At 46.9% G+C, this 13,127-nt stretch overlaps 1 protein-coding gene and 1 pseudogene across 1 annotated transcript; one reads left to right on the top strand and one right to left on the bottom strand.

Moving 5' to 3' along the window:
• The first annotated feature begins 294 nt into the window (after window positions 1-294).
• LOC100760245 (CMRF-35-like molecule 4) lies at window positions 295-5,244 on the top strand. Its single transcript, XM_027425747.2, has 4 exons — window positions 295-355; window positions 1,071-1,436; window positions 3,210-3,342; window positions 5,088-5,244. Exons 1-4 carry the CDS (start codon window positions 295-297, stop codon window positions 5,242-5,244), a joined length of 717 nt encoding a protein of 238 aa, XP_027281548.1.
• A 3,065-nt stretch (window positions 5,245-8,309) lies between these two features.
• On the bottom strand, window positions 8,310-8,680 carry LOC113836707 (annotated as a pseudogene).
• Window positions 8,681-13,127: the final 4,447 nt, after the last annotated feature.

Raw genomic sequence — 13,127 nt, 5'->3', positions numbered from 1 at the left:
CAGGGCTCTGCCTGGAGTGGGAAGGTTGTGAAGCCCTTGGTTGAGGGCTAGGGGACAGGTGGCATCCTCAATCCATGGCATTTCATGTGTCCCTCACTGGGAGTGACAGGAACCAGGGCCCCTGAGGCCTGGAGCATCTTCAGAGCACTTCGTGCCCCAAGTTCATCTGGAGCCTCACAGGACCAGGAAGCAGAGCACAGGAAGGAGACATAGGCACGTGGACATCCTAACCCTAGGAGACGCCCTTCTGCTCTCTTGGGCTTGGACTGGGTGCAGGTGACATAGAGCTGAGAAATGATCCCAAGAGTGATGGCAGTGTGGCTGCCTTCATCCCTGCTCCTCTTGCAGGTCCCAGGTAAGCATGGGGACAGGGGAGGGGTTACAGACGGGAAAGGGGAACTCCTGCTGTAAGTGAGAGGGCATGACAGGGCATTGGGGGGTGGGAGAGAGCAGCCAGCAGAGGAAGATGAGGCCAGGAGTGAGGGCAAGAGAGTGGGGGGGGCAGGAGAGGCCGCATGGCCCCAGGTGCTGCCAGCTTTCAGTGCACAGTCACGTCTACCACAGAAGAGACAGTCAGGACCTACGGAAAGGTCCAGCTGTGACAGTCATTGCCAGGGAGCAACACAACCTCCTTTGTGTACACACAGGTATCTGCACACCTGTGCGTGCATACCAAACACACGCAAGTGTCCCACAGAGGCACATGTCTCACTCAGAGACATGCACACATGTATGTATGTACGTACATAGGTAAAGTCTCTCCTCTCTCTCTCTCTCTCTCTCTCTCTCTCTCTCTCTCTCTCTCTCTCTCACACACACACACACACACACACACACTCACACACACACAGTGTGGTTTCCTCCTAGGCTCCTTTCTCCAGGACAAGCCCCTCCCTGCCCCGTCTTCAGTAAAACAGAGCTGCTCACCTCAGTCCTGACTCCTGGTCTGACAAAGCCTGTCTCCTTTCTCTCTGGTTCCTCCAGACCAGGCAGCTCCCTAAGATCTGACCAAGGGAGGCCGGACCCCCATCCAGCTAGGAGGGTACAGAATTGGAGCTTGTGTTTTCCAGGCTGTGTCCCTCTGCGTGGTCCCAGCTCCATGACAGGCACCGTGGGGGAATCCCTGAGAGTGCAGTGTCAGTATGAAGAGAAATACAAGGCTTACAGCAAATACTGGTGCAGAGTGTCACGGCTACGATCTTGTCAAAATACTGTCAAGACGAGAGCCTCGAAAGAAGCTAGGAATGGCCGAGTGTCCATCAGGGACGATCCAGCCACCCTCACCTTCACAGTGACCTTGGACAACCTCACCCTGGAGGATGCAGACACCTACATGTGTGGTGTGGATATACCGTTTATCAATGGCTCCTGGTGGGAGATCACTCCCTCCTTGGGGATTGATTCTTACTCCAAGGTTGTGGTGTCTGTGGTCCCAGGTAAGCCCCTCATGCCTTGGCATCCTGAGTCTGAACCTGTCATCCTCTCATGAAAGTAGGAAGCCAGATACAATAGCATGGTGAGCTTGGAAAAATCAGTGACTCAGGACACAGGGAGTGTGAGCACACAGGTGCCCTGGGAGAGCACGTGTGGTATATGTGATTTCCTATGTACACCAATATATGAGTGTGCATGCAGACACAGGCACAAGGGGGAATGTGAATTTTAGAAACTCTTCTCTGTACATTTATTTATTATCATTTGCTTGTTTGTCTGTTTGGACTTGCCCATGGTGTGTGTTACTCAGAGAACATCTGGGACTTAGTTTTCTTCCTGACAGTGTAGGTCCTGGGCTCAAACTCAGTTCACCTGGCTTGTCAAGCAAGGGACTTTACCCACAGAACTGTCTCAGCCCCGGTTGCATATTCTCGGTGTGTCCAATGTGACAGTATCAGGCCTGAACCTTTGTAGACACAGGTCCTGAAACACTGGCTCTTTTGTGACTTCCTGATGGGAGACTAATCCTCTCCCAGGTCCCATTCAGTGCTGTCCCCATCTCCATGCTGGAACAGTACCCAGCACACCTGCTCCACTATGTCAAAGGCTGCTCTGGCCTGGGACTGAGCAGACATTTCCTTTCCATGGGGGTCCTGAGGGACCAGCCTCATCACAGTGGTTCTGGGGCTTCTGAGAGGAACTAGAGACACAAGAAGGAGGCAGCATTGTGGATCAGGCTTCTTGACCCCTGAGGAATCCATTCAGCTCCTCCTACTTGCCCTGTGTTCCCCTTTCCCAAGAACCATTTCCTGCAGGAAGAAACTCAGAGAGTCCCCCAAAAGTGCTCCTTCCCAGCAGAAGGTCAAGGGGGATGGACGACAGGCTCTCAGCCACTTTGGTCCCAATGTTCTCCATGTTCACAGTTCATTCTCCACTAATGGAGCCTCCCTTGCTTATAGAGCCCTAATAATCACATCTCTTTAAGGGCAGGTTGGTGGCAGGGACGGAAGAGGCTGACCTGCTCTGTGTTTCCCAGTGTTTTTCTTCTCTGAGAGAGGGTTTGTGTAGCCCAGGTTGACCACAAGCTCACTATGTAGTTGGGATTCATCTCTAGTGACTGATCTTCCTGACTCTGCCTCTCTAGCACCGGGATTACAGGCTGGCAAAACCACACCCAGCTTCCTGCTCTAATTCTCGGTTTTGGTTTTCCCCCTCACAAAAAGATCCCCCCCCCAGCATCCTCTGTGGACTCATTTTGAATAATGTGGAAGCAAATCCTGCCAGTGTCACTAGTTCTCTGCAGTAGAGGCCACTCTGCACAGGGTCCTTCAAGCACTGGCCTATCTAGAACTTTCCATCTGGCCATTGCTCAGAAGAGACTGCCCAGTGGCCTCTCTGGCTGACAGTGTGGGAATGAGTGGGCGAGGCAGACAGAGTCCCACCACCCTGTGTCTGTCCCCAGAAGGATGGAAGCCAAGGAGGCAAACGGTGTGACTGAGGCTGAATGGGACCTGGCAACAATGTCTTGTCACTGACAAACTCTCCTCTATAGGAAGACTGGCCTCAAGTTTGAGAGCACCAACCAGCCACAGTGCATGATGGGAAGGGCTGGGAGGGGAGGCCCTGTCCAGGCCTTGGTGTGGCCATGGGGCTTATGGGCTGACAGACAGCTGTCCACCATGTCTCTAGCTGTCCACCTGTGAGAAGCAGAGCTGCAGAGGTTTCAGTGGGCAGGAGATGGAGTTAAGGTCACTGGGACTGTCTTGTGTTTCCAGCCTCTGCTGCTGTCACAGGCTCTGTCCCCGAGAACAGAACAAATACCCTGGGGTCCCTGACATCTTCACTGGTGCACACTCAGCCCAGTGTGACCACAGAGGACACAACTCCCGGTCCCAGCCCACACCCTCGGTGAGGAACCAATCAATATCCCTGAGGCCTCTGGATTGGGAGTGGGGGTTAAAGCTGAGAGGGTGGAGGTTGAAGGGTTTGGATCTCCCCCCTTGGGCTCCTCCTGCATCTCCCAGGCCCACACTGACCTGGGTGGGTGACTTTAAAAGCCAGTTGCTCATCTAAATAAATATTGAGACACAGAAATGACACCCAGACACAGACCTGCTGAGATGGACTTAGTTTCCTGCCAAGAGGTTACTACAAAAACACATCCATAGACTGGGCAGACAGCTCTGCTGGCAAAGTGCTCTAAGCCACAGCAACCACATGTTGGGCATGGTGGCATGCACTTGAAATACCATAGCTCTGGAGGTAGAGACAGGAGGGTCCCTAAGACCCACTGGCAAGCCAGCCTAGCCTACTTGGCAAGCTCCAGGCCAATGAGAGATCCTGTCAGATAACAAGATAGTTGGGCCAGGCATGGTGGCTCACGCCTTTAATCCCAGCACTTGGGAGGCAAAGGCAAGCAGGTCTCAGTGAATTTAAAACCAGCCTGAACTACATAGAAAATTCCATTCTAACCAGAGCTACATAGTGAGACCTGTCTCAAGACAAGCATGACAAGGTGATGATTCTTGAGAAATGACACCCAAGGTCATCCTCTGACCTCCACATTCATGCTCACACAGGTGCAGCTGCACAACTCACACAGGAACATACACAGACACAGACACAGACACAGACACAGACACAGACACACACACACACACACACACACACACACACACGCACACACACACACAGAGGAATACACACACACAGAGACACACACACAGAGACACACACACAGAGACACACACACACAGAGGAATACACACACACACAGACACACACACAGACACACACACACAGAGGAATACACACACAGAGGAATACACACACACAGACACACACACACACACACACAGAAATATACACACACACAGGAACACACACACAGGAACACACACACACACACACACAGGAACACACACACATACATACATACACAGACACACACACTTACACACTCACACATAGACACACACAGGAACACACACACACACAGGAACACACATATACACACTCACACACACATACAAACACAGACACACACTCACACACAAACACACTCTCACACATACTCACACACAGACACACACAGGAACACACAGACACACACACACACACACACACACACACACACACCACTTAATCAACGAATTAATTTATCGAAATCAATACAGCCACTGCTTATACTGACAAAAGCCTTAAATCCCAGTACTTGGGAGGCAGAACAAGGAGGATCTCTGTGAGTTCAAGACCATTCTGGTCCACATAGTGAGTTCCAGGACAGTCTGAGCTATATTATAGAGACCCTGTCCAAAACAAACAAACACAAATAAGTGAATAACAAATAACAGCCACCAGGAGGAGACAGGGAGCCTCAATTTAGAAGAGATTTGGCTGTGGGTGGGGGAGGCACTGCCTGGTTAGAGGCCTTAGCAGTAGAGTTCCATGGGGTTGGTCTGCAGAGAGTGGGCCAGGCCCACAGTTCAAGGCTACTTCTTGGACTATGGGTCACACTGGTCATTTAGACACGGCTGCTTTGTCCCTGAACACAGCACTGTGGACACACAGCTGGGTTAAAGAGACAGGCACACAGTGCAGGGCAGCAGCGTTGCATTCTGGGAAGGGAGCTTACTGTGACCCTGTCCCCACAGGTCCCTGCTGAGCAGCATTTACTTCCAGCTCCTGGTCTTTCTGGAGGTGCCCCTGCTGCTGAGCATGCTCAGTGCGGTCCTCTGGGTGAACAGGCCTCAGGGGTGCTCTGGGGAGAAGAGGCACTGTCCCGACTATGAAATCAGTGAGGTCTGTTGACAGCAAAGCCGTGTCCCTGTCATGGACTCAGCTCCTCTGGTGGCAGAGGACAATCTGTGCTTCTGACAATGCTGAGATTCTTAGAAGACTCTTTGTGGTGAATCACACATAAAAATGTGCCCAATAAATACATAATGTTTTAATAGCGTGTCTTTACTTATTCGTTATAATTTCACACATGTACAACATAACTCTATGACATCCACCTCCAATCCCACCCTCCCACTCCCCAGGCCTGGGTCCCCTCCCCCTTCATGGTCCATCCCCTTTTCTCCATTTTTCTTTTTCTCTCTGTAACACTGAGTTCAGTTACTGCCACCTGCTGGAATGCTAACTGATCTTGCTGCCTTGGTCTTGGGCAGGTAACCAAAGCTACAGCGTCTTGAGTGTTGTGGCCATGGCACAGCCAGAGCACAGCATCTCCCAGCACTGTCGTCCTCCTCTCTGGCTGTGGAATTCTTTCCTCTCCCTCTTCCTTCCATAATGTCCCTGAGCCTTGTTGTAGGGATGGGGGTGCCTTTGGTAGGGTGTGGTGCCTTGGTTAAGGGTAGGGGTGCCTTTGGCCAGGTGGGGGTGCTTTGGGGTAAGGATGGGCTGCCTTGAGATAGGGTAGGGTGCCTTGGGGTAGGGTGGGGGTGTTTTGGGGTAGGGTGAGGCTGCCCTGGGGAAGTTTGGGGGTTTTATACAGATGTCCCATTCAGGGCTAATCACTCAATAGTTACTTTTTCTCTGCACTAAAACCACAGCAGAAGGAAGCCTCTCCAACAGTGCTATTCAAAGGATATAGACATAAATATTTGGAGGGCAGAATTCTCCTAGTCTGGTCGCCCTGCCTGTACTTCCTGCCTGGTCACCTGCCAATCAGCATTTACTCATCAACTAATAAGAGAAACCTACATTCACAGCATACAGAAGGACATCCCCATCAGATACTCCAAAATTAAAGTGTTTTCCTTTTGTCTTGTAAGTGCTTTTACTTTTCATGGTCACATTTTTATTTATTACATGTAATATATATGTGGTGAGTGTGAGTACACACGAATCCCCCAGCACACATTTGGCAGTCAGTGAACATCTTTGTGTGATCCGTTCCCTCCTTCCACTCCCAGGTGAATTCTGAGAACTGGATTTAGGTCCCCAGTCTCACACAGCATCTTCAAGCACTGAGTCGTCCTCCTGGTCCTTAGAAAGTGTTTGTAAAGTTTTCCTGTCATGAGTAAGTAAGTAAGTCCTTGACTGACTTTTGATCTTTTTGTTTTGTTTTGTTTTTAGACAGCGCCTCAATATGCTAATCTGGATGTCCTGGAAATCTCTATGTAGACCAGGCTAGCCTGCAACTCACAGAGACCCATCTGCCTCTAACACCCTAGTGCTGGGATTCAAGATATGAACCAAGGTGTCTGCTCTTTATTGATTTTCCCATCAATTAAGTTACCCCTGTCCTTGCCTTTCAGCAATGACAGCCACATGGAGGAAGATAGTAATTCTGAATATGCCTGGATTCTTTTTACTGGCTTCTCAGGTTTGTTTAGTTTGTCGAATTCTCATCTCTGAACAGGTTCACAGCTGTTTTCTTGCTAGAGCTTGAGTCTCAAGTCCCGATGTCATGTCACTCTCTTGGACATGGGGAAGTCTTTGTAAACAATGGGCGGGTTCTCTTCTACACACATCTGGGACTAGCCAATCAAGTTCCTAAAAAGAAAATAAAATCTGAGCCAGAGAGATGGTTCAGTGGTTAAGAGCAGAGGCTGCTCTTGCAGAGGAACTAAGTTCAGGTGCTAGGATCACACTGGGTACCTCCGAACCCAGCTCAGGGGATCCTTCTGGCATCTGCGGGCACTGCACTTACATGGATACATACATACATACATACCACTCATATATGTGAAGGAAATAAAACATTTTAAAAAGAAAGGAAAGTTTCCAGGTTGGGAGTCCCCTTGCTCTGTCTCCTTACCTTCAGTGCGGAGCTTACAGATGTGTGCCACGGTACCTAGGTTTTATATAGGTTCTGGGGACCTGAACTCTGGTCCTCATGGTTACATGACAAGCACATTACCCATCCCCCTGCCCAATACATTTTAAACTTTGATTACACACAATTCATCAAGTTTTCTTTTAAATTATGTTTGTATAAAAATCATTAATTGCATTTTATTTGTCCCAATTAAAAATGTTTAAAGTATCTATCTACTGTTTATTTATGTACTCCTCCTCCCCACCTTTTGTGTGTGTGTTTGTGTGTGTGTGTGTGCGCGCACGCGCGTGTGCGGTGGGGCATGTATGTACTCACAAGAGCATGCAAGGCCATAAGTCGGTGTGAGCTGTTCTGCTCTACCCCTCTATCACAGGGTCTCTTTCTGCACTGGAACTTGCCACTTTTGGGCTACGCTGATGGCCACTAGATCAGAGTTTTGTAGCTTTTTATTTAACATTTGAGCTCACGATTCGTGATTAATTTAGGATTTCTTGTTCTGCCTTGAGGTGGGGTCAGCTCTAGTTATTTAGTTTTCTAGCATGTGGATGTCCAAATATTGCAACGGTGTTTGTTACACTCTCCATCTTTCCTCATTGTTTTTGTCAAAAACCAGTCAAACGCATTTGAGTGGCAGATGTGTGACATCACCTAGAGCCCAGGGAGAGATGAAGCCACCAAAGGATGGGTTCTGGACAGAGCACCCACAGTGGAACTTACACACAAACAAATTTCCCTTAAATTGTGGGTAAAACAGAAAGTGTCTGTTAGTTCCTGCAGAACCTCGGATGCCCATCTGTGGCCTCTAATTAGAGGATGGGGACTTCAGAGCCTGATGTATCCTGGGGCCATATGGTGTCCCAGCAGGCATGGGGACTGACCTAAGGTGCACAGATGGCCTTTGGGGATGAGGTGGGGACAGTCATCAGGGCAGATTCAACTCTTCTGCCTGTCTTGTCACTGGGGCTGTGGGGTGTCACACCTTCAGGTCTTGTCCTTATAACAAGCAATGACATGGTCCTAAATTAAGAACCTTTTTTCCTCATTAATAACTTGCATTTATTTGCTGATAACTGTAGTCAAATACATTTCAGACACAGCAGAAGCGAGAGTCTGTTTGCTGGGTGGAGCCACCACTTACTTGTGCAGGAAGAGTAACTTCAGACTCATCCTCAGGCTGAGCCCCAGCTCCAGGCAAGCAGGTGACAGGTGGAAGCCTCCTTCTGGCCGTCAGAGCAAGGGCTACTTCCTCCTTGTTCTCATAGTTGTGCTTTAGGTGTTCCCATGGCTTCCCCTCCTTGATGTGATCCTAGTTCGTATCTGCGCCCTGATCGAAGGAGTGCTCAGGGGGTAGGGGGGTGAGGGTGAGGGTGGGAGGGCGTCCACTAGGATGGTGAAGGCGAAGGTTTAAGTCCTGCGGAACAGCATTGAGTACAGACGCGAAGAGACCGTCGGTGCCATGTTTCCTCGATACTCAATTAAGAACCTTTTCTGTAGCAGCTTTAAGTCTTGGTTGCAAATTCTTTAAAACTCCTCTGACCTGTCAGGCTTAATCTTCCTTCCCCTTGAGTCTGGGTGTTCTGAGACGGCTGCAGCCAGGAGATGGCGCTGTATCTCACAATCTTTCAGTCTGCATGTATTTAAAAGTATCAATGTATGGATTTATTTTACCTCCTGAGCAGTTTCCCCTCCCTATTCTCCGCCCATCCCTCCCCCCCAACTCTTTTCTAATCCCACCATCCATTCCTCCTCTGTTTCTGTTCAGAAAGGGGTGAAACTTCCATGGACATCAACAAAGCTTGCCGTGTCAAGTTCAGATATGACTAAGCTGCTCTTCTTGTCTTAAGGCTGGGCAATGCAACCAAGGATGAGTAATAGTTTCCCAGAAGTCAGCCAAAGCGTTAGGGACATCCCTCACTCACACTGCTAGGAGTCCCACATGGAGACCAAGCTGCACGCCTGTTACATGCATGTGAAATGCCTAGGTCAGTCCCCCGCAGGCTCCCTGGCTGTCAGTCCACACTCTGTGAACTCCTATGAACCCAGGTTAGTTGTTTCTGGGTTTTTCCTCATGATGTCCTTGTCCCTCCTACTAGTGCAATCTTTGCACCCTCTCTACAGCAGGGTTCCCAAGCTGGGCCCAGTGCTAGGCTGTGGGTCTCTGCATCTGTGCCCACTAATTACTGCATAAAGGCTCTGTGATGGCAAAAACAGTAGTTGCCAACCTATGAGTATATAGCAGAATATTGACATTAGCCTAGAGGTTTAGAACAGCCAACATCCTCATTCAGTCTTCTCTATACACACCCTCACAGACAGACCTACAGGGAATTCTCCTAAGTGATTTCAAATCCAGGCAAGCTGACAATGAAGATTAATCATGAAATTTCCTCCCACGAATTTGATACCAGAGATATACTGTGTCTATATCTATAAACACAACTGGTCCTCTGGATTTAAACCAACACAGATTCCCACAACTTGGGAGGCTGACACTGGAGAGAGGGTTTGAAGCCACCTTGGGCTACGCAGCAAAACTCTGTCTATCAAAAAAAAAAATTAAAGAAAAAAACAAGAGGTTGTGGATTCAGTTGGGTGTATAGAGAGCTTGCTGGCAACTGTGAAACTTTGGGTTCAGCCTTCAGCCCCTCACAAAACTGAGCATGGACATGAGTGCCTGTAATCCCAGCCGTTTGGTGGAGGAGGAGGGAGGATCTGAGTTCAAGGCCAGATTGAGCTACATGAGACCTTGCAGCAAACCCAAACTCTCCCGCTTTCTTTGAGCCAACATCCATGGTCCTAGTAGCATTTTGACAGGTGTCCCTGGCCAGAGGTTCCCTGCTCTGAGGTACATAGTTGTGCTGCCCCAAGCTGAGCCCTCAACAATTCCCCTCAACACTCTGGGCTTGTCCTGTGCTCTCTTGCTACTGCAGCCACCCTGCCTGAGAAAGCTGAAAAAAAAAAAAAAAGACCAAAACCACAGTCTCTCTGGCAGGCTTGTGAGTACTTGCTGCATACAACCAACCTTTCTATGGGATTGTCATGGAGGTGGCCTGGCCATTTAAGACTAGGCTCACACTGTCAGAGAAAGGCTCAGGAAGGCAAAAAGCCAAATCCAGACTGAAAAAACATCTGAACAGGAACACTATGGTTGAAAATGTGCCTAGGTGCTGAAGAAGGAAAAGGAAGCAGGTATAGACAGTCAAAGAAAAAATAAATAGTTTGATCATAATAAAGCAAAGTCTTTAAAGAGAGAATAATGTAATATAAACAAATAAGCCATGTACGGATATGAAATACCATAACACAAGGCATTTGGACCTTATGTAGTACTTTATTTACTTTAAATCTTTTTAACTGCTAATGAACAAAAAAAACAGCTGTGTAGAGACAGTGAATATTAAAACATGAAACTGCTGAATTAAACCAGCCTAAATATTTTAAGGATGTCTTAACCTCAGAATAGAAGTCAAGAAATGTGTTGCATTGGGGAGAGGTTATGACTTTGTTTCTAAAGGTAACGAAAAGCTATGGGTTCCTTCAAAATTAATAACCATCAGATTTGACCTGGGGAGACTTCCTGAAATGTTAGCTTTGGACATGAGGAAGAAACCAAGAAAAACTACACGACAGGTAACATATATGCTTGTAGCGGTTTGGAAGTCCAGCTCCCAGGCCACTACCCAGGGTAACTCAGAGAAATGCTTCCTTCTCAGGATTGAAAGATTTTTATAATAACTTTACACATGATCTGAGCGTCTTTTCTTTTAATCTACTTTAACTCTAGTTCTTCTAATTCTCTGTTTCCATTCTGCCTAGCTTCTATGTTCACCTAGCTTTAAAAACATTTTATGTGGGAGTTTTAAGGCCTTAAAGAAAAGTTACAAGGTTCACATCTCAGTGGTCATAGCACATTCCTTGGGTAACTGAGGAGGGCAAAGCCATTTACCATGGCAACACAAAGTTTCAAGGTTTCTGGTGTAAGACTGTGACCACAGTGTTGGGACATAGGCTCAGTAAGACAAGCTTGTACACATGGGTCTTTTATCAGCTAGACTTGGCAAGGAAGGAATTGGCATGATGTTTAGGCTGCTTTGTGTTAATAACCTTGGTTACACACCACTGATTCTGACCTTGCACATAACTATAAAGTTTTAAACGTATGATCCATTTACAGAAATATTTAGGGTAGTTTGAACTTATCTTGAGGTAAAGATGAGCCAATTGTGAGCAGTTTGTCTTAGACTGTGGAACAATTGGTATTTGCTTGTGTTAGTCTCAACAAAAGGAACAAAGCAGGCTTTTAAGTGTCTTACAATCTCGGTGGAACAGTAGATCTAGTTATGAAGCATATTCTAGTATATTTTCTACATATCAAAATCAAATAGACTGAGAAGTCATCTTCCAGATCATCCACAGATATTTGAGCCCATTGACTGAGATGCAATCATGAGATTATATAGTCACATCACATGAGATCACACACTACAGTGCAGATAATGGGTTGAGATGCAATCATGAGATTACATATACATACCACATGAGATCACACACTACAGTGCAGATAATGGGTCACTAGACAGGAAAGTACAGGTATTGGGTGACATCAAAGCTGCTTTTGCAGATGTGAAATACAGACAGGAGCAATAGGTTCCCTCTGGTGGGTTAACATCTGATCACCAGTTCTCACTGGCTGTATACTTTCACAGCCCTCAACAAGTCGGGGAAAGTGTTGCATTGAGAGAGAGGTTATGACTTTGTTTTCATAGGAAAGGAAAAGCTATGGATTCCTTCAAATTAAAAAAGATCGGATTCAACCAGAGGAGACTTCCTGAATCTTGGCTGAAGCCATGAAGGAAGAAACCAAGAAAAGTATAAGACAGGTGATGTATATGCTGATCCTTCTACATGGGAGCAGCTCTGAGGCTGGATGGGGCATGATAGATGCTGCTGTCCATAGAATCCGCATGGCAGCTTGCTTATGCAGTCCAGACAGACTTATGAGGTTGACAGATGCCTTTTATCTGCTCAAACATAGAAGAGAGTATCATCTTTAGCTGATTTGATCACACTGCACATTTCATATTGTGTTAGTTCAGATATGTATGTTACCTTTAAATGTTTGTATGCCTTCCGAACAAAAAGACTTGACACCAGTGAAGACAAGATAAGGCAAGGTAAGTAGTTCAGGTGATCCAGCCTCACAGAATGCCTCCGTTGACGTTTCCTCAGTAATCTGCATCCAGAATAAACTCAAAGTGGCTGGGTAAGATGGTCCATCCTCACAAACTGCTAGCCAGGAATTCAGTTAGGCCCTCCACTTTTCCATCACACAGAGACTGGACAACAAATGATACAGCTAGCAATCCCAGGACTTGATCATTATCCCATTCTCTCAGGGTCCCCTAAAGAGGCCTTCAATGCCAGACAACAGCAATTTTAAGAACACAATGCCCACATACCTGAGAGGTAATGTGTGTGGGTTTTGATATTCAGTGGGTTATGGATATTTTTCATTGTTTAGAGGGGTTGCTTACAAATTGTTATTGGTCGTGGTCAGAGAAGAAACTAAGCAAAGGAGGTTAGATTCAGGGATTTCTTTTTTCTTTCTTTGTCTTTCTTCTATCCTTCTTTCTTTCCTACTTAATGTTGGGGAAAGAAACCGGGTATGGGATGAAAAAAGGAATGATAGGATAAAAGCATGGATTATTTAAACTAAAAAGCAAGTACTAGTTTCAAATATTTGACATTGGTTTGGATTTTTATATAGTGATAAAAATTTAAGTTTATTTTTGCCACAACGCTCTGTATAGATGTTTCTATTCTTGTTTAAAATATCATACTTTTACAACTCATTTAAAAATGTAATGTAAATTCTAGTCCTAGAAAGCTACTATTACAAACTTTT

This window comes from Cricetulus griseus, chromosome 7, assembly GCF_003668045.3.
Source record: "Cricetulus griseus strain 17A/GY chromosome 7, alternate assembly CriGri-PICRH-1.0, whole genome shotgun sequence".
Classification (NCBI taxonomy): domain Eukaryota; kingdom Metazoa; phylum Chordata; class Mammalia; order Rodentia; family Cricetidae; genus Cricetulus; species Cricetulus griseus.
The sequence above is the reverse complement of the archived record's forward strand: the minus strand, read 5'-3'. Positions and strand labels throughout refer to the sequence as shown.